At 35.6% G+C, this 24,338-nt stretch overlaps 10 protein-coding genes across 10 annotated transcripts; 5 read left to right on the top strand and 5 right to left on the bottom strand.

Moving 5' to 3' along the window:
- The first annotated feature begins 1,386 nt into the window (after window positions 1–1,386).
- PHYBLDRAFT_177667 (hypothetical protein) lies at window positions 1,387–3,640 on the top strand. The gene is made up of 11 exons (XM_018437913.1): window positions 1,387–1,506; window positions 1,621–1,763; window positions 1,827–1,996; window positions 2,083–2,095; window positions 2,140–2,207; window positions 2,291–2,332; window positions 2,391–2,573; window positions 2,684–2,842; window positions 2,909–3,115; window positions 3,203–3,337; window positions 3,432–3,640. Exons 1-11 carry the CDS (start codon window positions 1,433–1,435, stop codon window positions 3,522–3,524), a joined length of 1,287 nt encoding a protein of 428 aa, XP_018291023.1. The 5' UTR covers window positions 1,387–1,432; the 3' UTR covers window positions 3,525–3,640.
- A 10-nt stretch (window positions 3,641–3,650) lies between these two features.
- Window positions 3,651–4,040, bottom strand: PHYBLDRAFT_146296 (hypothetical protein; the record flags this gene model as incomplete). The annotated part of the gene is made up of 2 exons (XM_018431622.1): window positions 3,651–3,719; window positions 3,813–4,040. The coding sequence occupies 2 exons, from the start codon at window positions 4,038–4,040 to the stop codon at window positions 3,651–3,653; spliced, it is 297 nt and encodes a 98-aa protein (XP_018291022.1).
- A 1,229-nt stretch (window positions 4,041–5,269) lies between these two features.
- On the bottom strand, window positions 5,270–5,472 carry PHYBLDRAFT_146295 (hypothetical protein; the record flags this gene model as incomplete). The annotated part of the gene is made up of 2 exons (XM_018431621.1): window positions 5,270–5,324; window positions 5,378–5,472. 2 exons carry the CDS (start codon window positions 5,470–5,472, stop codon window positions 5,270–5,272), a joined length of 150 nt encoding a protein of 49 aa, XP_018291021.1.
- Window positions 5,473–6,588: 1,116 nt separating this feature from the next.
- PHYBLDRAFT_146294 (hypothetical protein) lies at window positions 6,589–7,368 on the bottom strand (the record flags this gene model as incomplete). Its single annotated transcript, XM_018431620.1, has 3 exons — window positions 6,589–6,845; window positions 6,942–7,004; window positions 7,056–7,368. 3 exons carry the CDS (start codon window positions 7,366–7,368, stop codon window positions 6,589–6,591), a joined length of 633 nt encoding a protein of 210 aa, XP_018291020.1.
- Window positions 7,369–8,494: 1,126 nt separating this feature from the next.
- PHYBLDRAFT_146293 (hypothetical protein) lies at window positions 8,495–9,589 on the bottom strand (the record flags this gene model as incomplete). Its single annotated transcript, XM_018431619.1, has 9 exons — window positions 8,495–8,531; window positions 8,612–8,651; window positions 8,730–8,824; window positions 8,962–9,018; window positions 9,106–9,128; window positions 9,204–9,252; window positions 9,319–9,379; window positions 9,445–9,467; window positions 9,537–9,589. 9 exons carry the CDS (start codon window positions 9,587–9,589, stop codon window positions 8,495–8,497), a joined length of 438 nt encoding a protein of 145 aa, XP_018291019.1.
- Window positions 9,590–11,497: 1,908 nt separating this feature from the next.
- Window positions 11,498–12,076, top strand: PHYBLDRAFT_65092 (hypothetical protein; the record flags this gene model as incomplete). The annotated part of the gene is made up of 2 exons (XM_018441396.1): window positions 11,498–11,598; window positions 11,776–12,076. 2 exons carry the CDS (start codon window positions 11,498–11,500, stop codon window positions 12,074–12,076), a joined length of 402 nt encoding a protein of 133 aa, XP_018291018.1.
- Window positions 12,077–12,364: 288 nt separating this feature from the next.
- PHYBLDRAFT_146291 (hypothetical protein) lies at window positions 12,365–12,796 on the top strand (the record flags this gene model as incomplete). The annotated part of the gene is made up of 2 exons (XM_018431618.1): window positions 12,365–12,527; window positions 12,618–12,796. 2 exons carry the CDS (start codon window positions 12,365–12,367, stop codon window positions 12,794–12,796), a joined length of 342 nt encoding a protein of 113 aa, XP_018291017.1.
- Window positions 12,797–14,815: 2,019 nt separating this feature from the next.
- Window positions 14,816–16,817, top strand: PHYBLDRAFT_187262 (hypothetical protein). Its single transcript, XM_018439357.1, has 9 exons — window positions 14,816–14,903; window positions 14,964–15,035; window positions 15,107–15,206; window positions 15,263–15,453; window positions 15,552–15,818; window positions 15,871–16,008; window positions 16,063–16,356; window positions 16,409–16,603; window positions 16,662–16,817. Exons 1-9 carry the CDS (start codon window positions 14,871–14,873, stop codon window positions 16,773–16,775), a joined length of 1,404 nt encoding a protein of 467 aa, XP_018291016.1. The 5' UTR covers window positions 14,816–14,870; the 3' UTR covers window positions 16,776–16,817.
- PHYBLDRAFT_134099 (glycosyltransferase family 39 protein) lies at window positions 16,788–19,917 on the bottom strand. The gene is made up of 12 exons (XM_018429617.1): window positions 19,785–19,917; window positions 19,591–19,706; window positions 19,233–19,537; window positions 19,049–19,157; window positions 18,912–18,977; window positions 18,746–18,842; window positions 18,503–18,686; window positions 18,330–18,443; window positions 17,827–18,273; window positions 17,453–17,770; window positions 16,956–17,381; window positions 16,788–16,889 (listed from the first exon to the last, which is right to left on the bottom strand). Exons 1-12 carry the CDS (start codon window positions 19,884–19,886, stop codon window positions 16,882–16,884), a joined length of 2,292 nt encoding a protein of 763 aa, XP_018291015.1. The 5' UTR covers window positions 19,887–19,917; the 3' UTR covers window positions 16,788–16,881.
- A 183-nt stretch (window positions 19,918–20,100) lies between these two features.
- Window positions 20,101–22,238, top strand: PHYBLDRAFT_155575 (hypothetical protein; the record flags this gene model as incomplete). The annotated part of the gene is made up of 10 exons (XM_018433420.1): window positions 20,101–20,245; window positions 20,308–20,489; window positions 20,570–20,668; window positions 20,749–20,828; window positions 20,886–20,979; window positions 21,047–21,324; window positions 21,386–21,598; window positions 21,667–21,774; window positions 21,837–22,108; window positions 22,162–22,238. 10 exons carry the CDS (start codon window positions 20,101–20,103, stop codon window positions 22,236–22,238), a joined length of 1,548 nt encoding a protein of 515 aa, XP_018291014.1.
- Window positions 22,239–24,338: the final 2,100 nt, after the last annotated feature.

Genomic DNA, 24,338 nt, shown 5'->3' with positions numbered 1-24,338 from the left:
TATTTATAACACGAGTATCACTATATACCAATCTTGTTATATTAGGGAAAGCTCGTAAATCCTCTCATATTTAAATGGTTAATTAATGTGATTTCAGAGATTGTTCAATCTGTTTAAAAATCATCTCATTTCGGTAATACTTACTGGAAGTTGTATTATACAATATGGGAATACGATCAAATTATGTCATGCTACGTCTTTGCTTTCGAGGACCAGCACGGCAATTTAAGGTTGATGATGCACCATTGACATTCAAGATGTCTCGCCGTGATATCGAGTCATACCAAAAACCCAAATCAACAATGCCTTTAACAAGCTGCTCGTACTTTTCAAACACTTGATTGGTGTGGACAGACTAAAAGTTCAAAAAAAGGGGCAAAAAGAGAGCAAAAATGTAAGAAATATTATTGTACAAAAGTTTCAATTAATTTTACCCTTTTTCTGCCCTTTTTCTGAACATTTGGTCTGTCCACACCAAGTGATATATAGGTACCAAAGCAAATTATGTTGTTATATTTTACTCATCATTACACACTATAGATGATGACAAGATTTATAGCTCCGGTAGCGTACACTTTATTTAGCCAATAGCATATCACCTTTTAATCTATTGGTATTTCTTTTCAGCAAATACGATTTATGGGATTCTGAATCATTTTACATTGTAGTAGATAGATCTTCTTAAAACCGATTAATATATAGCTTTTTTAGGTACCACTAACCGAGCAATCTTCGCAATGACCTAACAAATGCACGAGGCGTTCACCTGGTTGCGATCGACCGGTTTTTATCGGTCAAAAATAAATTTCTTTTCTTTACTGTTTATAGTAAGGTGTGACAGTTTATTGCAAAACCCGTCGCTTGGGTTGGTATTGTACTTTAATGTGTTGCTTATTTTAAGAATGAAAAATTCTGTTTATAAAATGGGACTGGAAACCGGTTGACCGCGACCATATAAGCGCCTTGTGAGTTTTTTTGACTATCAAATATTTGAAAGGTTTCTTCAGAAGTTGTAGCTTTTTTTTTGGTTTTTCCTACAGTGACACTCCTGTATGTATGGCACGAAAATTCGGAGATGCGTGACTGTGTTTACTTTATAAAGTAATAATGACGCATTCAACTACCATCAATATGATCGATAAGTATATGATGTCTATAACTTTTGTCTCTCTTATCGCGGAGTCTCTTTTTTTTCTTCCTATTTCTCTCATATCTTGGCGGGTCTTTTAAGCGTGAAATATATTTTTTGAGCTTTTGTGTGTGTTTATGTGCCTAATATATACATAGACATACATACATACATACAACTCATAATATATATATATATATATTTATCTCCCTCTTCTACTTTTCATCTCTCTTCCTTTCTTCCCTTCTTTCTTTCACCTTATCTTTTTTCTTCTTCTCCTTCTTCTTTTTGTTACATTGAATTATGGCTGCACAACTTTACAAAACTGCTAGCGGTCGACTTTTCCACGCAGGAGCAGTAGCGATTATTACAGTGGGGTAATAAGATACCAATACCAATAGCGATTACAAGATATATACACAGACAAAATTTTCTGAGCAATAAAGACAACATTCGGTCTATACTTTCCACATACCTTATTATTATCATAGCTTGCCTGCAAGAGGAAAGACGCATCTTTCTAGATCTCTCTGTCGTTACATGCGATGGTTAGGTGTATCAACAAAAGTTTTTAGTGTCGGAAACTATCGCAGAGAACGCATGGGCCCAGTTCCAAATGATTACTTTGATCCCAGTAAGACTTCCTTATTTATATTGTTACTTTTCAAGGCAAAATGCTAAATTCACTTGAAACTAGCAAACCATGAAGCATTTGAACAGAGATTACACATTGCCGACGAATGTTTGGATGATATGATTGAGTGGCTTAAGACAGGCGGTGGACAGGTCAGCATCTACGACGGAAACAATGTTACTGAAGACCGACGAAGAGCTATCCACGACAAGCTAGTCGCTAATGATATACATGTAAGTAACTCTTGTACAAGCATAAAATATCATCTAATATACTGACTTTATATATGTATACATGTGTGTATCTTCATTACCTATAGCCTTTGTTCATTGGTAATCATTTGAATTATATACAACGGTCCTCATTCTTGTATTAGAATCTATATGTAACAAACCCGAGATTGTCCTGGCCAATATTCGGAGCGTCAAGATATCTTCCCCAGATGTAAGTTCAATTTTATTATGAGCGGTAAGATCTGGAATAATCTTGTATATATTTATTTATACTATAATTATTATAAAACATAGTATGTTGGGTGGGATCCTGAGTCTGCAGTCGTTGATTACAAGGTAAATATTTGTGCGTTTTGGAACCTGGCTCTAACCTAAATGCTTTTATTGTCTGTAGAACCGTATCGAACAACACATGGCAAACTATGAAACGATCGCGGATCTTACTTTACCTTTTGTAAAGCTGATGAATGTGGGAGAGCAATTGATTGTCAACAATGTCCATGGATATCTACAGTCGCGTGTGGTTTATTTTCTGATGAACCTTCACAATAGAAGACGAACCATTTATTTCGCCCGCGTAAGAACAAGTTTTATATTTATTTATTAATTGAGTAATGATAGATTGAATATATTGAATTATTCCAATTTGTTTTCTAATATGTATATACTATTATTACTTAACTTTAGGCAGGAGGATCTGTCAGCCCAAGTTCATTTAAAGACGATGCTGAATTATCTCCCGAGGGTGTTGAATATGCTCAAAAATTAGAGGAGTTTGTAGTTTCTTATCGTGAACAAAAACAGACAGGTTCAGGTAGTACTGAAGATCAGGAACGACAATTGGTGGTAAGTTTTCTAGCGAATTTAATTTGATTTAATTTGATTTAATTTGATTTAATTTGGATGTGTTAGGTCTGGACATCTGCTAGAAAAAAGGGAAGACAAACAGCCATTCCATTTGTGAATGCCGGTATCCCTGTACGTCAGCATTCCGTTCTCAATCAAATGAATCCCGGAGAAGTGGATGGTCTGACTCCTGAACAAATTAGAGAAAAGTTCCCTGAAGAAGTCATCAGTGCACGCGCCAACCCCTACAGCCATCGCTATCCCCGTGCAGAGGTAAGTGATAATTAATTTTTGTCAGGGTCTTGCCTTATTTCTAACCAATACACACACACACATATATATATATATATGCTTATATAGTCATATCATGATTTGGCTATTCGTTTGGAATCCGTTATTATGGAATTAGAGCGTGAAAAGAATGATGTCTTGATTATTGCACACGATACTGTCCTTCGATGCCTTTATGCCTATCTTTTCGACAGACCAGAAAGTGTAAATAGCCATTTCTTTTTTTTTTGGAAATTGTATCCAATTCTTATTCTTATTTCTCATGCATTTTATTATTATTATTATTATTAATTTATAGGAAATTCCAACTATCTCCATCCCTCGTTCATGTTTGATCGAAATCACTCCTACTGCTTATGGGTGCAGAGAATCACGAATAGATATCCTTTAGAGTTTTTCATAATATACAATATATATATATATATAGGTGTATGTGTTCGTTTATTTACATGAATATGAATATTAATCATCAATTATTAAAAAAAACAATTCTTAATGGGTAATGATAAAAAAGCAGTTATTGCGGATGAGCTGGAATGATATTGACGCTAGAAAAAGCTGGATGCTTGGATAGATTGGCCATTTGCTAGAACCATTCATAATCATAATTTCAATAATTAATTAAACAGAATAAAACAAAAACCATATATATATATATATATATATATATCAAAATTACCTGTACTTGTTTAGTGTCCACAAAGCTAGGTATAACCTCTTCTTCAGTAGGTGTGGCTATTTTGGATACTCTACGGTGCCCCTCTTCGAATGTTGCTCCGAGATTCTTGAGTGCTTCCATACGTTCGATACCAACTGGCATTGGCGATACTGGTGCATCACTTATCGTACTTGTCTGAGAACAGCTTGATGGTTCACGAGGAGGAATGGGATCTGGTAGGTGGCTCATATTATGGGCTGTAGTAGTAAAGCGTATTTTAAATAAATAAATAAAGAGTACTCTTTGTTTTGAGGGAAGATGTTTATTTTTATTTTTATTTTGAATAAAATTGATTATATTTATACATAATATTATTACTATTATTACTAGTGTATGTTTGTACGTCATTAGAGACTATTGTATTTTAGCACCTAGTCTTAGCCTTTTGAGTCGCAATATCACAATTATGATACAAGCAAATATATATATATATAAAGAGGTTGGTGTCAAATAAACTACTATTTCCGCTTATAGCAAAGACTGCCCTTCGCACTCTTGTGTCAAAAGTCAGATCAATCAAACGAAGCTTATTTATTATAAATCTTCTTTTGTTATTTTAAATCTCACAATAAGCCCACTTTTCAAGTATTCAGCTCGGAAACACGTCCGTGCTTGAAGTTGCGCCAAAATCAATGTAGTGCGACACAAACAAACTGCTGACTGTCTATTGTACGCCAAACGATTCTCTCTCTTTCAATGTGGGAGTGTGTGTGCTTGTGTTTGTGTTGCTACTATTATTTAAATATATTCCAATAAAAATGAATGTATCTCTGGTTTAAAAGGCTGGATTATTCTTGTAAAGATAAACAAAGATTAATATTACACATTGAATTGAATTGAATGAAATTGAATTGAATTGAATTGATTTGAATTGAATTGAATTGAATTTGATCTTATTTGATTTCAATTGAATTGACTTGAACCAAATGCTTTATTGGTAATTGATCAAGTATATAAAAAAACAGACCAAATATTATCGAGATTATCGGTCTTATCATCCATTGATTTAGACTGCGTGGAGTTTGTGAGAATGGATAAAGAAGGGATTCGTATTACCCATGCATATTTCCTTTGTTAGTTCCTTACACAAATTTTCCGCACTGGTGTCTTGTTTCCTTCCTTGTTTCCTTCTTTTGACATTCTAACCAAAACGGTAGTTAAAGATACACTGCTTTCTTCTCTTTTCTTTTTGCTTTGTTTTATTTTTGTTCAATTGCAATGATATAGGTTATATACAAGTATAAATAAGATTGGTTAAATAGTGATAATGATAGTGATAGTGATAGTAATTTTTTGGTGTGATTAAATGAGTGAAGTAACGACCGAGTTAATGAATGAGTGAATGAGTGAGAGCGCGTAAGTGTATTTTTTTGTCTGTCTGGGCATTTTTTCTTTTTTTTTCTTTCTTCCTTAGCGAACTACTTAAGTAGTGGACACCCTGGGTTTTTGTGGCCGTATTTTCCACACCATGTACTAGAATCGAGCAACAATCAGATATTATGTTGAATTAAAATACCATTTCTTACCATTGTCCGCCAGTCATATCCAGTGGAGGGATATCAATTGCAGGGTTAATATTTTTGGGAGGCAAGGAAACAGCATGACTTGAAGAATTACACATTGAAAGTTATGTAAGCGTATATGTATGAATATGTATGTATATGTATGAAAAAATGATAGATATTTTATCTGATAATTCCTGTCCTTTTTATACACACAGAAGCACACAAAAAAAAGAATTAAATATTTTAGAGATTGTGTTGTGTTGTGTGTTTATGTGTATTGTTTATAAATCCCTTGTACAATATTACCACGCCCACACCATATTGACTACCGGATACAATGGCGAATAATCGGTGAAGCTAGTGTATACAGACTTGATAATTAATTTAAATTGTCACCTGAGCTTGCGCAACGTTACCAATTAAATTGATAGCTAGATCCATAAACATGTTACATGTCAAGTACCAAAAACTCAAAATCTTCTATCTAGCCAAATCTAAATAATATACACTTAAAGTAATGTCCAATACTCTCTATGAAAGTTAATTGTTCAACAAGGATATTAGTCTGTGAATATATATACATATTATCGACCAAGGAGTCTACTATGCCAGAATAGTAATAAGTAAGGTAAAAAAAAATTAAGAAAAAATAACGTATCTTACTGTGTTGTAATTGCCTAAGTTTTGATTATAGAAAGTGTATCCCTTTTGTTTACGTTCAAAAGAAAGCCTTTTATAGTCAATTATTAAGCTCGAACATATTTTGTTAGTATTTTTGCCTGTAAACCACTTTAGTTGCTGATTATCATTCTTCTTTTTCTTGTCGCCAATTTTTTTTAAAAGAATACGAAATATGACATACACAGATGTATGATATACGAGACTCATATTATATTGCCTCAAAGTATGTGGTTCAACAGCTCGTTTTTTATTGCATGCCTGTTTCACATCTCACCAAAGTACAGACTTCCTACAATTTTCTGTTAACCGAGACTTTTGAGTAAATTTGTCAATAAAGAAAACCTCCGCCCAAAAAGAGCATTTCTTTTGTCTCTCACTCTATTTACAAAGTATATAAAGTATTGATTGAAGTAAGTTATATTATAAATGTGTATTGATGAGATAAATTAATGGGACTACTATATGTATATGTAATGTATATGTGGGGAGAGCTAACCGTATTTTTCTTTAAAAAAATAGAGTAAAATTAAATAAAATATAGTAAAATAAGATTAGTGAGGTTGGGTTAAGATAACTACAAACATAGCAATCAAAACACCAAGTACACAAGTCGAACCAAAGATGACTGATCCCCGACTAGCTGGGAAGTGGCCTTTAGTCATAGCGATCTGTGAATGAAAGTAACGAGCGTTGGCAAAATACAGAAAAAGGATGCTAAATACTACAAATGTAGCACCCAAAGCACGTCCAGGATTGGGTGAAAAGTCGCTACCATTGGTTGGTTGAAGGTGATATAGCTGTGTGATGGCTTTTGTGATTGTGTGTATATAGATCGAATTAAATGATTAAAATTAACAATTGAATATATATATATACATGCAATTGGGTTATCGAAAACACATACCAACACCCACAGTAATCATGGATAGTGATGTACGCAGCCAGGCCAGAAACGTTCTCTCATTGGCTGTAAAGCGCACATGTAAGTTTAACTAATGTGTCTTGATCAAGTTCTTACCTAGATGATCTCTAGCTACACTGGCTGTGTTCTCTAGTAATACAGAGGTAGAATATTTTTCATAGACTCGATGGAACATTGCATAGAGTCCTTCTGATTTCTGGTCTTTCTTGGCGGACATTTCTTGTCTAGCTTCTTCTCGCTCTTGTTTAGACTTGGACCGGACTAAGAATGGAGGAATATACTCATGGAGGCCTTGGTCGTCTTGGTCATCGTCAACTACTGGATCAGAAGACGAATCATCTGATCCGTTTGGGAGGGTTGCTTGGGAATCACCAGGGACCGAGGTTGATGGGACAGCAGCTTGGTTCATTTCTTATTGCTGAATTGGTTGGCAAGGATGTTGAAGGTGTGAGATGTTGCTGATCTCTTAGTTGACTGTTTCTAACTGACGTCACTCTGGGCTAGCAGTGTATAAAAAGGTTGTGTGCTGATCATTTCGTTCTATCATTTCCATGCTTTCTTTTTCTTTTTCTTTTTCCTTTTTACTTTTGTTTTCAATGCAAAAATAGTAAGAAAAGAGAAAGAGAAATCATGCAAGCCGGTTTATTGTTCCAATGGAAGTCCATTCATTCGTCCCAGAATTCAATTGTGCCTTCTTTGCCCATAAAATGGATGGCATCATCGGTAACAGATCTTATTCGTCCACACTAAATTTTTGTGTGTGTGTGTATGTGTTGCTATAGTGATTTTTATTAGGAACATTGGAGAAACTATAAGAAAATATTTAGACGGAGACTATTTATCCTTGAAAGGAATAGCGTGTTTAAAAAATCGCATTTTTTTGTATCAGCGATGTTAAAGGGAACGTCGTTTCAATTGGTGTGGACAAACTAAAAATTTCAAAAAAAAAAGGGTCAAGACTCTAGAATGGTCAGTTAGTCTTCTTCCATTGCTAATTGAATTGATAATATTATGCTTTTGATAGAAGAGATGGTTTTTTGAACACTTTAATATGGATTTGAATTATTATTATTTTTTCAGTCTGCCTACACCAACTGTTATAGAAAAGTCGGCTCCGAAAGAAAAGATCATATAAAATTCTATATTTAGTTTAGCGTATCTCTAGATATTTTATATAATGTCTATTATAAAATCCTCTTATTGTTTTATACCACTCTCCATGTATGTAAAGACAGAAAGACAGAAAGATAGAAACTGTATGTAAGTATATATTGTTTGTATTATTGCTGTTGTATTTGTATCTTTTAGATCGTATATATAAATATATATATATATATATGTATGTAAGGTGGGTAATATCCGTTTTGTATGTTACAATTATAAAAAAAGAAAGAAAATTAAAATTTGAAACTTGAAACGATAAAAATTTAAACTTGAAAAAAAATATATATATATATATGGGTGTGTATGTGTACGTGTGCGCGTGTACGTGCGTCCGGTTTGTATGTTGTCTTCTTTGTGTGTGATAAATCTCTTTAAACAACGTTGTCAACACCAGTTCCACCAATAAGACTGTAAAATAAATTTGAAGAAAATAGCAGATAAAAAGGCGTTAGCTCTTATTGCACTTGTTTCAGTGGATAATCATTTACCTTGAGCTGGCAAAAGCTTGACCCATGACAGCAGCAACGCCTGTGTGACAATGCATAACGATGAGATAAAATACAAAATAACATACCTAGCTGGTAACAATATTAATACTGGACTTACCATAAGAGATAGCAGCTAACAGTAAGCAGACAGCACAGGCAATCAAAGGGGTTGCACCGTGTAGAAGATTTGAAAGGAACATGACGATAGCAAACCTATTTAAATATCATATATCATACAGCGTTTAGTATCCGGTGCTTAGCTCTTTTTCTTTTTTAGTTTTCCTTTGTTTGATATTAAACCTCCTTCCTCCCCATTCTCCCTCCCACCACCTTGTTTGTATACTACTTACACAAGGTACATGGCGGCACGGAAGTAAGAGTTTTCAAAGTAAGCAACGAAGGTATCACTACAAAACGTATGAGCAAATCACGAATAAAGAGATGATACTTAGTCATTTTGATGTATATGGGTGCATAGATATAGAGATATTTACAACTTGGGGCTCGTAGGACACATCTAACAAAGAGAAAATATCAGCACAAGAGAAATCTAGTTTATCATCACACTCTCACACTCTCTTCCTCTCTTTACCTTGAAGCATAGCGGAATCTCAACCATGATAATAATAAAGGCAATGACCCTACCAAACAAGAAGAAAATCCCGAGAATTCAGCATAAATACATGGAGAATATCTGTAATCATTACCATCCCACAATACTGAAAACGACATGTTTTGTAAGGTCGACAATACCCAGTGCGATCAACACTAAAGAACAAAACGTTTAGAAGAAAACTCGGGGTGTACTATTAATTTGTGATATATCTTCTTACAAGCAATAGATGCTAAACCAAGCCTATCGAAGGATTTGCAGAATATTATGTTAGTTAAGTGTTCAAGTGCAGAATTATTTTGTATTGCTTACCATTGGCCATAGAGAGAGAAGTTCATAGAACGTATTTCACCAAAGCAGCCCATTTTGTGTATTTAGGTATGTAGTGTGTAAAAGACGATATTATACAGTAAGAACAGAACAAGAAATAAAGTAATAGAAGAAAGAGTATTTAAAAAAAATCCCGAATCTTTTCTAGTCAATTCTTTTTATTTGATTTTATTTTATATTATATTAATATTTATATACACAAAATGACGGGAACAGACTGCCCGTTCCTTTTCTTCCCTGCCAATCTCATTCTCCGACTACCAGACAGAAAAGAAAAAAAATACTCTTTGTTCGCCAAGCAAAATCAACCATCAGGTCACAAGCTTCTTTGTGTTTGGGTACATACATATCTATATCTTATATTTCATAACTATGGCTTTGATCAGTAAAGAGCAGAAAAATAATCATAAAAGTAGACCAAGTCATTGTTGTCAGATAATGGCATTGTAATCATTGGTTTTGAGATTCACTAAAGACATATATATATTACACAAATGGTTATACAAAAAACAGCCATTTATCCTATGCTCTTTGTAAAAATTGATTCATGTACACAATGATAATTGTACATTTAAGCTAGTACTATTATTACCAATGGGCGTTCTCTTTGTTAAACACTCCTTAACCTCTACCAATATAACAAAAACAACAATAGTCAAACTGTCTTTGGTTGTAATCCCCAGGTTTTATAGTACATTAATCCGAGCATCATTATATATATATACAAAAAAGCAAGCAAACAACATAAAAGTCCAGGTCCAAGTTTATTTCATCAAAATAGCGATTCAAAATTACGCTTTCTAGCATATAGAGCATGTCGTACGGGAGCACTGTTTCCTTCTCAAGACGTGTGTTCCATCTGGGAAGCGTCCTACTGTCAATGATTATGTGGTGTAATCCTGAAGGCGTGTCTGGAAAATTTTGGCTCAGCAGATTATAATCGGTGGCCATTTATATTTTATTTATATTAATGCAGAACAAGGCAAAAGTTAAAAAGGGATTAATAAAACGAAATGATTTTGGGTATCAATTTATTTGTATTCTATGCCGGCATGAAAGTGACAATTTGTTTTCCGGGAGAATTAAAATGTCGTCTCCCTAGGAAGAGCGCATATTAGAATGATATCTGGTCCCTAAGGATACAGAATATTTATAAAGATTTTCTTTCGTTCTTTGCGAAAAAGAGTGGATGGGGATTACTTACCAGTTGGTGCCTTCAAAATTTTGTGATATAATTAGACGAAAGAAAAAGGAAGAAATGATACGCGTAAGAAGGCCAGTAAATAGTAAGCTATCAAGCAATATTGCGTCATACTTTGATGACAGCAACTCCTTATAAACCTCTGCATAGCTGACTATTGATATAGTGTATCTGTAATTAACTATTATCATTTTATGCCCAAGTAAGTCATGATTTAGGGCACAAACAGGTATTACTTGAATATATATTATATTTCTTAGGACACACCGTTTTGACCCGAAGGGTTAAAGAATGACCTTAGAAAAAGGTAATCAAGTGAGTAATTTCCTATCGAATAGCCTCCATCCTCATATTAGCTCTAAAAGTAAACCTCCACCTTAGGTCAGTACCATGTCTAGTAATTATCAGTGTTCTGTTTTTTTGTTGTTTGAGCAGTACCGTAGGAAATCAAGTCAGTGATACGCTTCTCCCTGTTCTTGTAGTTATCCTAACTGAGATGCGGCGCGTAGTAATGTTTTACCTCTGCAGACTCTACAACGCATCCCTCCCATCAAACTCACGCCTAAATACAAATGAAGCAGGCGTCATTGACGCTTCTGGGGTCTTTGTCTTTGTCAGTGTACTTGTTCTTGCATATATACGCTTAGCCAATTTACTCCTCTTTTTGCCATCCTTACAAGCATTCACCGTCCCCTTCTTTTCCTTGACCTAAAGCACACTTTACCATAAACAACTTAACACCATGTCCATTATCTCTATAATCTACCAAGTCATTATCGGAAAGTCGATCTCTATACTCGTAAATATTTTTCTCTGCCTAGAGACAGCAGCACGGACTCTAGGGTAATTACTAGTACCAATTTCTTATTTTGATAAATCAAAACGTTAGAAAATTTTTCTTATGGTTTATTACAGAACATCCTTTAAAGATGCTCTCTTTTCTGTTCGCAACTTGATCTAATTTGTGCACGACACCGTCCATCACACAGATCCATTCACAGTAATATTTGCAGATCTCAGTCGGTCTGCACCCCGCCTCATGCAGATGAATGAATCTCTCCAGAATACAATTAAAGTCATGAAAAAGGCACGCAGCAACGCAAAGTACGAAGTAGTTTTTTCCTATTATGTCTCAGTGTGGTACAAAAACTGTGCTCAGTCAAGCGAAAGCTTTTCAAGAGCTATTCTTGGCTTTTTCTTGGCGCTTGCTCGCGAGTCCAGAGTTATGCGCAGCCTACAGTCTACACTTGGTTCACCAATCAGGACACCCAACTCTGACCAACCAATTCAACCACACAATACTTTGGACATCACTGAATAAATAAGCCAGAAAAAAAAACAGTCGACAGGAACCGTCTCACCCCCATCCACCAAAAACTCCATCGTCTGGAATATAAGTACATAGCCTGTCTTCAAGCTTCTGTTCAACAAGAAATGCAACAATCTGATAATTTGCTGCAAAGTACTCCAAGACATCGAACGCAGTTTGAAAAAAAATAAATGTATTCCAAATATTTTTGTCACAACTCAAGAACCAGTTTCATCCAACTCTGATTCTAACCTCAGAATGAAACACACAATGTCCTATATCAAAGCAGCAAAGTGAATTATGAGCCACGAGAACGCAAAGACCCCTTCTGAGTCACCCAAAGAAAGCCATTTCTTGATATGCTCTGTTCTATTTTCCCTTGCTGAGTTCGACCAAGACCTGAGCAAACTTGAAAGATGTATGGATGCCTTGATTGCAAAAAAGGCAACTTGCAAAAGGCCATGTATATTTTAACCTCGATTTCCATCGCATGAGTGGGTTTCGAAGGCTAAAATTGTAAAACCAAGCACACTAACAAACCCCGAGCATGCAGTCTTGGAACAACAGGAACTGGGGCGGGAAAACATCCAACAAGGTTGCGGAAAAATCAACAAATTGGCAAATGTAATAGACATCTCGAGTGCTCAGAGAGGCGGAAAGAGCACAATTTCCTTGTATGATCTAAAGGAAGCACACATCCCACTTCACAGCACACTTTGGAAACATTTTTAGAGCCAATGGATACACTATCTAATAGACTGGTTGCATTATGGACCCACATGCTATTCGATAAAATTTACCGTGAAAATGAAAATATGGGGACGTGTGGCTTGGTTGTAATTTCAGGAGCTTTGTCGATTCTACGCTGTACGTCGAGTATTTCTTAGGGCTGTGTGTGTATATGCTAACATTTGGCTAGTATAATCATGGACAGTGGGCCCTTTTATCAGCCATGGTAGTATTCAATTTTACGGTTGGCTTCACAATATTACAGCGATTTTTCGCATTGGTGCCACAATAGTAGGTGTGATATGTGGATATACATGTATTTTAGCTTCTCATAGAAACGAGAACCATCATTGGTATCGTAGCAATGATTGCTGTTGATTAAGTACTATGTCCAGTGTGGGTCCGTACACTGTTACTCAAATATCTGTCAAAACTCTTGATTGACACTGGTGTACATTTTTCAAAGGCCGCATCATTAATTTTTCAAGAAAATACAGAATCAGAAAGATATCAAGTTACTTTGTATGATGTAAAGATAAATGTTAAACAACTTTGGCCTCAATTTTAAATAGTACGTGAGATGTTGGCTTTGACTGCAAGCGAACCTCGAGTCCCTAAAGGGCCATTCCCAATTCAGTTGTATCGTGACTTTGTTTGGCATGAGAAAATAGCACTGTATTAGATCAGCCATTTGATAGAAGTGCAAGAATATGTATTCCCTCGAGTGTGACGTACTATGATAGTTCCTCTCGATCCTTATCAAAAAACCATGGTGGGTTGATGTAAAACAAACAAGGTATGATTTAGTTAATAATAATAAAAAATTCTACATATATACCATTGTCCGTTGTCACTATCAAACACCAGCTTTGATTTTACTCCACTACAAGGCTGCAGCAATACATCTGCATATATTTAAGCTCGGAATATCCTCAGCAGCAAAATCAGTTCTGCCAGTATCTCTTTCCTCAGCTAAAGTCCCACAGAAGATATTGTAGTAGCGTACAAGAGAACTTTGGGGTGAATATTATGGTACTTTGCAAGACAAGGTCTTGGAACAAGGCTTGAAGAGTGAAAGAGAAAGTCAGATACATCAGCAAACATATGCAGTCGGTTCAATAGAAGTTATTGTAGAGCAAGAAACAATACGCGATATAGTAATCCAACTGATGGGACAGCGCGTACTCTTAACAACCACCACGAAATGAAGCACATCCTAAAGACTAAATATTTGCTCGTCAACAATCAAAACATGTGGTCTACATTTAAAAGTAAAACAAGCTTAAAAAGCACACACGAAAAACATCTTTTAAAAGAGCTTGGGATAACTTATAATAAACTATTCCTATTATACATTTACTTGCTGAAATGCAATAAACTTGCTTATGGCTTGACGATTATCTCTACTAAAAAAAATACTAAATTGATTTTAATTTATTGGAAGTTATTTTGAAATGAAGAAAATAAACAAGCTGGCTTATGTATGTAGCACTTCCTTTATACTAAGTGGGAGAGTCAATTAAAGAAAAGTTTGAGCAAAAGTAGAGGAGGACTCCAACGAATAACATCAATTTAAAATTGATCCCTTCCACTATTTTTTCTTGAAAAAAAGTTGAACATAAAGTATATTTCTATTGATATAATTCGCAAGGATCTGCTTACAAACTTTTATAGAGTCAGGACGTATGTAATTTTGAAGGAGAACGTTTCTCAATTTGATATCAACTTGTCGCCGTTAGTTTTTTTTTTTTTTACCATAAAAAGTTTACAGGGAACTCAATGCAGAATAGAGTAAGTTTCTTTATGCAAATACACCCTCAGAAACCTTATATTACAAATGTTAGATCAAAGAATTGGAAATGAATATAAATAGCTGCTAAGAAAACAGTGACAAAGACAACAGCGTTTATTTTGTAGGGCAATGCAACTTCATCCAGGGCACATTGTACAACTTTAGTTAAACTCAGCCACGAGAACTTGAGGGGGTGAATTTGTTAACAGTAGCTTTAAACCAAAGAGCGACAAGTCTCTTACATCCTTTAAAGAGCTTCAATAAATTGTTGATTTATTTTTCAAGATGTCCACCAAATACTCTACCTTGCCAGATATTGTAAACCCTTCATCTAATAAGCATTACTCAACTTGGCATCTAATTGGATAATCATCCTAGGACGACCAACCGGATGTCTATGAGACCCCAGATGTTTCCGAGGAAGCTCCTGCAATGTCATTTGATGATCAGGTATATTAAATACATATATGTTAGTTTAAATACAGAATGTAGATTATTGACTTTTATCATGTTAATTACAGACAAGTGATTATGAAAACGAAAATGTAGTGCGATCGCGCGTGTCAGTCAAGGATGCAAGTGCAAGATTCGCCAATAGTGTGGTTATCACGGATAACACAGGTTGGATTCCTACCCGAGCATATTGTTAACAAGTATTAACTATTCTATCAATACAGACTTTTCTGATAGGTTGACTCAAAGAAAAAAAGCAATGTATCGTAGTTATATTCGCCGCCCACCAGCTCTTGAAACAGACGAATACGAACTTTTGCCAAAAGAACTAGCTTTAGAAGAAACTTCACTGCAGAAATATCGACGCCTTGTGTTTGAAGTCCAAGAATTGAATGAACAAGTAGAGAAGCAAAAGGTTAATATAATTACAAAAAAAAACCTCAAATAAGTTTATATACACGTGTGTTTTTTTGTGTATATTTGGATCAGCATCTCAACCTCAATATTCCCTAGGAGGATACGCCTGCTGAAACAAAAGAGACAGCAACACAGGATGACCTCTTAGCACAAATTTCGTATTTGCAATCTGATTTGACTAGACTCAATCAAAGCTTTGGAAATACCGAGACAGAGGATGGACCAACTACATACGGAAAACGTATTGACGAAGCTAAAAACCTCATCAAGCAACTTGAGGCCTACAAGAGCTTGCCATTGAAAAATAAAGAGTCTAATGAGACTGAAGATACTGTCATAGTAGAGAAGAACGACAAGGGAGACGTGAGTGTTTACATTATGAGTTGATAAATTGGTGTTAATCAATTCAAATTAGTTGGTTACATACGAGCTCTTTTATACCCCCGAAACAGCCAAGATGCAAAAGCAAAGCCAAGTCTCCGAGATTGATGAGCGTATCGCAAAGATCGAAAAACTCGTTGGTACAAGTGCTGGACAGGGTCCAGAAGATATGGTAAATTATTATAGGTATGCATAAAGTAAATATACTAACGGTTTGTGCTATTAGCCTTCTGGTCTTGCTTCTACAACCTTGATCAACTCTATGGCCAAATTGGAGCAACAGATCACCATCCTCGCCCAGCCTAGACAACTTGAGATGGTTGCTCGAAGAATCAAAGTACTCAACAGCGAACTTGACCGACTTAATGAACTGAAGTCTGGGCGTAAAGAAAATACAAGTTCGCTCAACTTTAGTCTCCACCCTACATCAACAACCGCTGGGGTACAGTCAGCCACTACTTCAGCCGAGGGCCAAAATAAAGAGGCAGCAGGAGGCCTATCGAACGAGGCAGAGGAGAAGGTGATTGGATGCGATCTATTTCAACCGCATAACTATAACTATATATAATTAGGTCAATCATCTCTTTGCCACAATGGAGAAAATCGATCCTCTGTTGAATCTGACACCTGCACTGTTGACCCGCCTTAAAGCTCTCCAGGGATTGCACACTGAAGCATCTACGTTTGGACGCTCTGTTAAGGTGATCTCAGATGAACAAAGCCAGATGACCCAAGAACTTAAGAGTCTCAGTGCAACATGCGATACGGTATGATAAATAATAGCGCGGTTATAACCTTCATATTATTCATTATATTTTTTTTCAGCTTAACCAGAGTTTAGCTGCCAATGAAGCATCTATCAATAGCAATATTAAGGTTATTGATGATAGAATGACAGAGTTGGTACAGCGTGTGGCAGCTTTAAGTGGAGCCTCTTGAGAATGCATCAATATGATAATAAACATCATTTGAAAATATTTTTATTAAAAAAATGATTGGGAAAGCCCATGCTAAATTGCTATACAAAATTGGCCAAGAATGCGTTTTATTTGGCTATATAAAGCAATCGATAGAAGTAGATCAGTAAAAGCTTAAAATTTCGGTCTGAAAATTACTTACCGAACTGAAGATCCCATCCACTGAAGACTTTACGTCTTTGGACCTCATCAATACTGAGCCCAGGACTACCGTATGTAAGAGGCGACAAGAATACAAAACATGCGAATTGTAATGCCAAGATTATTGTTGCGATAATGTATGTTTTTGTGGTCGGTTGTGCCTGAGTAGATGTTTGTGCATGAGCTGGGCCGACAGGGTGAATTTCTTCCAACGCACTCTGGTTACGTCTCAGGTCAGAAGTAGGGGAATCAACGCTTGTTATGAAAAGATACTGGAATACAGCTCCAAGCAATAAATAATTGCATGCTGCTGCTGGGAGATAATGATGAAGGAAAAGAGCACGACCCATAGCAAAGAAAGGGATATAATGAAGAAGCCAAAGGAGTATAAAGAATCCAGCAGATTGAATTAAACGGCGGCGAAGAGCTAAAAAAACATAATCATATATATGTTTTTATAATTAATACTTGTTAACGAAGTATTTTTCATTAACCTACGCTCTTCAATCCATGCAACATCTCTTCTACGGCAAATTGTATCAATGATAATAGCACCAGTGTAGATGATAGTTCCAACCATAGAGAGGTACCAGCCAAAAACATTTCCAGTCATGTAGATCTGCTCCTTAGTATCGTCCTTTGACCAGTATGAAATTCCACGCGACAATAATGGCCAAGAAATAGCATTTGATTGATAAGGGTGAGGCTTAGTAAGACCAGAATTATGACTGAGCATACGTCCAAGTAATTCAACAAACTTGAATATGAAAGGTATTGTTTTGATTTCCTTCTTCTTCTCCAAGTTGATTTCAGTTGCTTTAAATAATATATGGGTAAATAATCATTATGGTACTTGTTGTTTTTGAACATACCATTCAACCCATCAATCTCAGTGGCCACCCAGTAGTTACTTTTATCCATCAAATTCTTATTTCCGTTAACTTCTTGATGACCCAAGCCCCAGTCTGGAAGATTTTTAGGATGTGTCCAGATAGCGACCTTGGTATCCATGTGGACCAAACGGACAGCCTTCATGTATGTTTGCCAGATATCGCCATTGTTGTGGTCATCAAATAATACCTGGAAGAGAGTTTCATTGTATCTCTCGTCCAAGTCTACTGTAGTGACTTCTTCGTTTGTTGACATCAATGGAGAAGCAACATCATGGGTAAGAAGAATAGTTTCTGTGCCCACATGCTCAAGTTGGACGATATCTCCGTGGATGATAGGAACAGGTTCATCTTCCGATATTTCCTTTGTAGGCTTGATTCGCCACCAAGAGTTATCGTCAGGAACAGTGATGGCAGTAACTTGTTGACCTAATATCCACATCAATCAATATCTTTTTTTTTGTACTTTAATATGATCCATTTACCTTGACTGCTAATTCGTCCATCATCGTAGCGTAAAGGATACTCCAAATCATGAGAATGAAGATATTTCTCGGTATCCTTGTGCATAAGTCGAATATCATCGTTATAATGAATATCTATAGTGTGTGTGAGCCCATATTTATTTTAGATATTCTGCTAACAAGAAATATCTTACCTAGTGACTTCATCTTAATTGCACTATTCTTGAGAGTCTCTTGAAATGCTGAGCTCATGAATGTATCGCCGGGACCAGATTCAACCAGGATAGCAAAATGGACATAAAACCAGAACATGTAAATAAAAGCTGGGACGGCAATCAAGCCAAGTGCTCTTGCATAAAAGTGTTTTATAAAATGATCCTATCATAAACTTAGTTCAGCTCCTTATATATATATTTAAAAGATAGAAAGGTCCTTACGATGGAAATTCCACGTTTAATATCGAGCAAATCCCACAAATCAACAATTACACAAATACCGATGGCAGCAACAAGGAAAAGACCGACCATTTTGACACTGTAATGTACCTCTGTTTGTAAATTACCTGCACAAAATATGTAGTATACCCCGTGTCTATGTGTTTACCTCAGTGTCAATGCCATTGTGACGCCAGTTGCAAGAAGCCAAGCCCACCATGTAGCAGAAAATTCTCTAGATAACCGTTCCCAAAGACAAATTAATACGACTATAATATATCTGGACTCTTTGGGTTAACTACATACTGGTGTCTAACTTTACGGAATCGGATATAAGAGTACACTGTGGCCAGCATAAAGAAGATTAACATGCTGTCCAACATAATCAGACGGTGTTGAGCAACGATTGCATTATCTTTTCATAAATATACAGGGAGTGCAAAAATTAAATTAGAATCATTCAATTATTAAAGTGTAACCTAATACTTACCAAGTAGGTACAAACTGGCAGTAAGAAAACAAGTGCATACAGAATACCCAGATTCTTTCATGATACTGTACATGAGCGCGATACAAAAAACATTAAGGGAGGCAGGCAATGCACGAAGAGCGATATATGGTACATTATTTTCGATATAACTGTCTCCAATATTATCGAATTCAAAATGACCATCATATCCAACCATATATCCAACTGCAGCCAACATCATTTTTGCAAGAGGAGGGTGAACATCAAAAAAGTATGTTCGTCTAAGATAATATCCAGCAAATTTGCCAAAGTGGACCTCGTCAAACCTATTGAGTGGTGAGCACAAGTAGTAAGATAGTTGTGGTTTAGACCAACTTACACCACTTCCGCTGGATACCAGATCTTGTAAAAAGTAACGAAGAAGCCAGCAATAGTAACTATGCTAAGGCCAATAAGATGCGAATATTTTGATGGGCTTAGGTTCGACACATTAACCTGCAAGGACCACAACATGTAAGTTTGTGTCTGTCCATGATTTTCTTTTTCTTCAATTTATACAGAAGCAAATCCTACTTTTTTAGTGTCATCTGTGTAATCATCGACATTTATTCCAGAGCCATTTTGTAGTGAGTTCTCATCATAATTGCGCCTCTTTCTTAGGGCAGGGTCTGTCATCTTGGAAGAACAAGGAACAGTTGAAAATGACTTGTTGCTGAAAGTTACTCTAATAAATTTCCCAAAAAGTGCATTAGTAGCGTGATTAGCAAATTACCCAGAATAGTAAATCAAGAAAGAGTCACAGCAGTTGTCTCTCTTGTGGTCTTGCCCGCGTTTTCATCCCCAACTTAAATATTACTATATTTTTCCCCTTGCATCAATACTTAACATTATGGGAGACAACGATCAGTCTACTCTTTCAAAGCTACTCGCAAAGCCACGTGTACATTTTGGCTCTTTAGAAGAAGTTGAAGCAAAGCGATTGAAAGTAAGCGAGACAGCGACAGCTTCCAGTGGAATCGATCTCGATGCACTCGGTAGGGCATTCCTGCAGATATAGAGATTGTCGAAACTTGGCTAATGCAATTGTGATTTTCAGCTGAGGCTCAAGATCACGATCTGTCAGAGTCATCGGCTAGAGCAAGAGAAGCAGACAGAGAAGTTCTCGAGGAATTTGAACGTAGAAAGCGTGCACGTCAACTTGCTGTCCCAACAGACGATGTTCGTGTCCGTCAACGACTAAGAGAGATTAATGAACCACAATGTCTGTTTGGTGAAGGTGTAAGTGAATGAATTCAAGTGTATGATTTTTTTTGGGATACTGTTTTCATATCTAATATATTGGTATTATCTTTATATAGCCTGGTGACAGACGTGATCGTTTGAGATATTTGCTGTCAAAACAAGGTGTAGATGTTGGAAGCGATTCAGGATCTGATAGTGAAGGCAGTGAGGATGAGGTATAGTAAATCTGGTTGCCAAAGCAAAAAATAGCGAATATAAACATGCTTTCGATGCTAATTTTAATATATGTAAAAAGAATATGGAGGAGTTCTTTACACCAGGATCTATTGAACTCTTGGAAGCACGAAAGTGGATCACTTCTTACTCTCTTCCCCGGTAAATGTCTTTTTTTTTATCAACTGCAAAACATTTTCGGCTTCTCATCTATTCTAGGGCAAAGGCACGGATAGAAAAGCAAAAGGTTGAAATGGATATCCCATTGGTGCAATTGCGAACAGGGCGTAAAGAGCTCCAGGCTAAACTCAAGGTACGATATTCCAGCTTTGTAAAATTGTGAGAGTTTTCGTACCAAAAAAAAAGGACCGTGTATTTAGGGTTATACAAACTGGGCTTCACAAATGGTGGATGAACGACCAGTTGCACAGTGTGCATTCAGCCCGGATTCGAAAATGCTTGTAACCGGCGCTTGGTCTGGTCTGTGCAAGTTGTGGTCTGTGCCAAATTGTGAACCTATCATGACATTCAAAGGGCACACTGATCGAGTTGGCGGTGTCGCATTCCACCCTGAAGCAACTCTTAGCCAAAGTAAAAGCTCAGTCAATCTTGCAAGTGGAAGTGCCGATTCATTGGTTCATCTGTGGAGCTTGGATAAGTAGGTCAGCACTGAAAAGCAATAGTTAACAATTATTAATTTGCTTTGTCTGAAAACACAGAGAAACACCTTTGGCTACATTGAAAGGTCATGCTAGACGCGTTGCACGTGTTGCATTCCACCCTTCTGGTAGATACTTGGGAAGTGCAAGTTTTGATGGAACCTGGAGATTGTGGGATGTAGAAACTACAAAAGAGCTTTTGCTCCAGGAAGGTCATTCCAAAGAAGTATACGCAATTGCATTTCAATGTGATGGCAGTCTTGTAGCAAGCGGGTATGTCTTTGTCATATACTTATATATCTATGTATAAATAAGTATTTTAATCCAATGATTGTTTCTAGTGGTTTGGATGCTATTGGCCGTGTCTGGGATACAAGAACAGGAAGGTCTGCAATGACATTGGAAGGTCATGTAAAAGATATCATTGGTGTTGATTGGTCTCCAAATGGGTAAATATAAAACACATTAGTTTAAAGTTAAGGTACACTGCTTATGAATACTCTTGTTTTAGTTATCAGCTTGCGTCAGCCAGTGCTGATAATACTGTAAAGATCTGGGATATTAGAAAATTACGCAACATCTACACAATTACTGCACATCAGTCACTTGTATCGGATGTGAAGTTCAGTAAGGGGACAAGTATGTCTTCTGATATTGCAGGTCTCTACTTGTCGACCGTGGGATATGATGGATGCGTGAAGATCTGGTCTGGAGACGACTTTAGAATGATCAAAAGTTTGGAAGGACATGAGGGCAAAGTAATGGGAGTAGATATCTCAAATGGTAAGTCCCCAGAAATTGCAACTTTCATATTTTATTGACACGTATTTCTTTAGATGGAAAATACTTGGCATCCACAGGTTTTGACCGAACATTTAAGCTGTGGGCTGATGAAAACATGATGCTTGATTAATTCAGTAGTATAATCTTGTTTTCTTTTATAATAGAAGGAACAAGTGTTTCTATATGGGGTCACTAAACTATTAGTATAAAATAAATCTAAGAATATATTTTTCAATGAATTCTTACTAGAGAAGGTTAGGGATATATCAATAAAATAATTAATAAAATAACGAATATTGATAATAAAGAGGAGTGTACATTCATAATACTCTTTGAAAGAGTATCTGTGCTTGTAACACCTTAAGACATCCTTTTTATGATTATAATGAAGTATAAAGTTTATAGCTATATTTTGTACATTGCTTTCTAAAGATATTTAGTACATGTATACCCCAGCTTATTTATTTTTATGTCTTTGTAAGCAAAGATAAAATATATAGTTCATTATGAGTAGCTTCACATTATTTCACATGCTAGTCCTACATTATACGTATTAAAGAATACTTTCTTTTTTGTGGAAGCGGTGGAAATATTTATCAGTGCTATCAAACAAGACATCTTGTACTCATTATTAGAATTATGATGTATTGATTTGTAGATATATATATATATATTTACATATTAAAAAAGGTTTCAACTGGTTTTTTTTATCTGATATTATAGGTTGAATTAATATCTTAGAGTGTTATTACAGCTGTATACACTGTTATAGCTCAATAAACATTATATAATAGGGTGTAAAATATCAGTGGTTGTTACTAGAAACACGTTACAAGTTATCAGAGTACATTCACACGGTGTAAGCTTTAATCAGTACACCCGTAATCGTTGATTATATTTACTACCCAATAATGAGATCGACTTTTTAATAGGGCATCTAAAGTCGACTGTGTAAAAGTCTTGTATGTTGAAATGAAAGTCAAGGTTAATTGCAATTTTCAAACATAGTTTCTTTAACCTTTAATTATTCGCTTTTTATTTACCTAGTTTAACAGTAAGAGAGGTTGTCTAAAAGTTTTACCAACCATTTTTCGGTATGTAAGAGCTTATATATTTCAAATACAATACGTGGGAACACTTGTAACAAAGCACTTGACAATATAAGTCCCAAATTTTTACTCAATAATGATTCTTTATGCATATAAAAAGGTTCAAAGTGTATTGCAAGATGTACCTATATAGAGATATGTATTAACTGCTGTTAAAGATATAATAAATAAGCCCAATATAATGTTTACTACACTGAATAATGGTTTTCGAGAAATTAACTATATATATATCTAATATATAAGCTCTCTTATTAGATGTTCTTAAAGCAAAAAGGCGCAAACTAACTTTGAGCAGTATGTACTATAGGATGTTTCAACAGATTCTTGCTCAAACTGATATTGTATATACTATTATAAGTATTTAAATCTTTATGACACAACTTCAATTGATAAAAATGATAAAATTTAATGAATAGCTAGAAACCAGATTTCTAATAATTAAAGCAAAATAATCCAACTGCATCGAGAGCTTAAAAGCAGGTTAGCTTATCTATCGAATAAATAAAATAGACCAAGAATTAATATGGGTTTTTCAAGTAGCGGATATATATATATAAATCTGAGTAAATATATATTAAACTCAAGGGTGAATAGTGAATGTAAATTGTATAAGAGCATTTTATTCAAGCTGGAAGAAATGGTTATAGCCCGTTATCACTTTCGCATATCATCATAATAGCTAAACATTAAGGCTACATATAAAAAGATAAAGTTAAACCAAAAAAGGAATTTTCTAGTAATATATTAGACACTTTAAAAAGTAACATAAACCAAATATTCTTAATACTTTTGCTTTAAAATAATCTGCTCAAACTATCGTAAAAACTCATCAAGCTTTTAAGATAAAACACGATATATTTTATATAAAATATATAATTACACATAGGTGTAGGTCTTCCGCTCTCTTTTTTAAAAGTAGAGGCAACAAGAAAGAGGCAGTGAGGTGGTATGTATATCAGTCCGTATCAAGTATATGTGTGGCCGAGAAGCAACGTCCACAATTCCTGTGTTTGATTACTGTAGTTATGGTCACTAACTTTAATGGTTTACTGGGGTAGTCGTATAACTTATTTTAGGCTGATAAACCGTGTCTTCGTAACATGTCTTTTTATAGGACAGTT

Source organism: Phycomyces blakesleeanus (genome assembly GCF_001638985.1).
Source record: "Phycomyces blakesleeanus NRRL 1555(-) unplaced genomic scaffold PHYBLscaffold_12, whole genome shotgun sequence".
NCBI classification, from domain to species: domain Eukaryota; kingdom Fungi; phylum Mucoromycota; class Mucoromycetes; order Mucorales; family Phycomycetaceae; genus Phycomyces; species Phycomyces blakesleeanus.
This window is presented reverse-complemented; position numbering and strand designations above follow the sequence as displayed.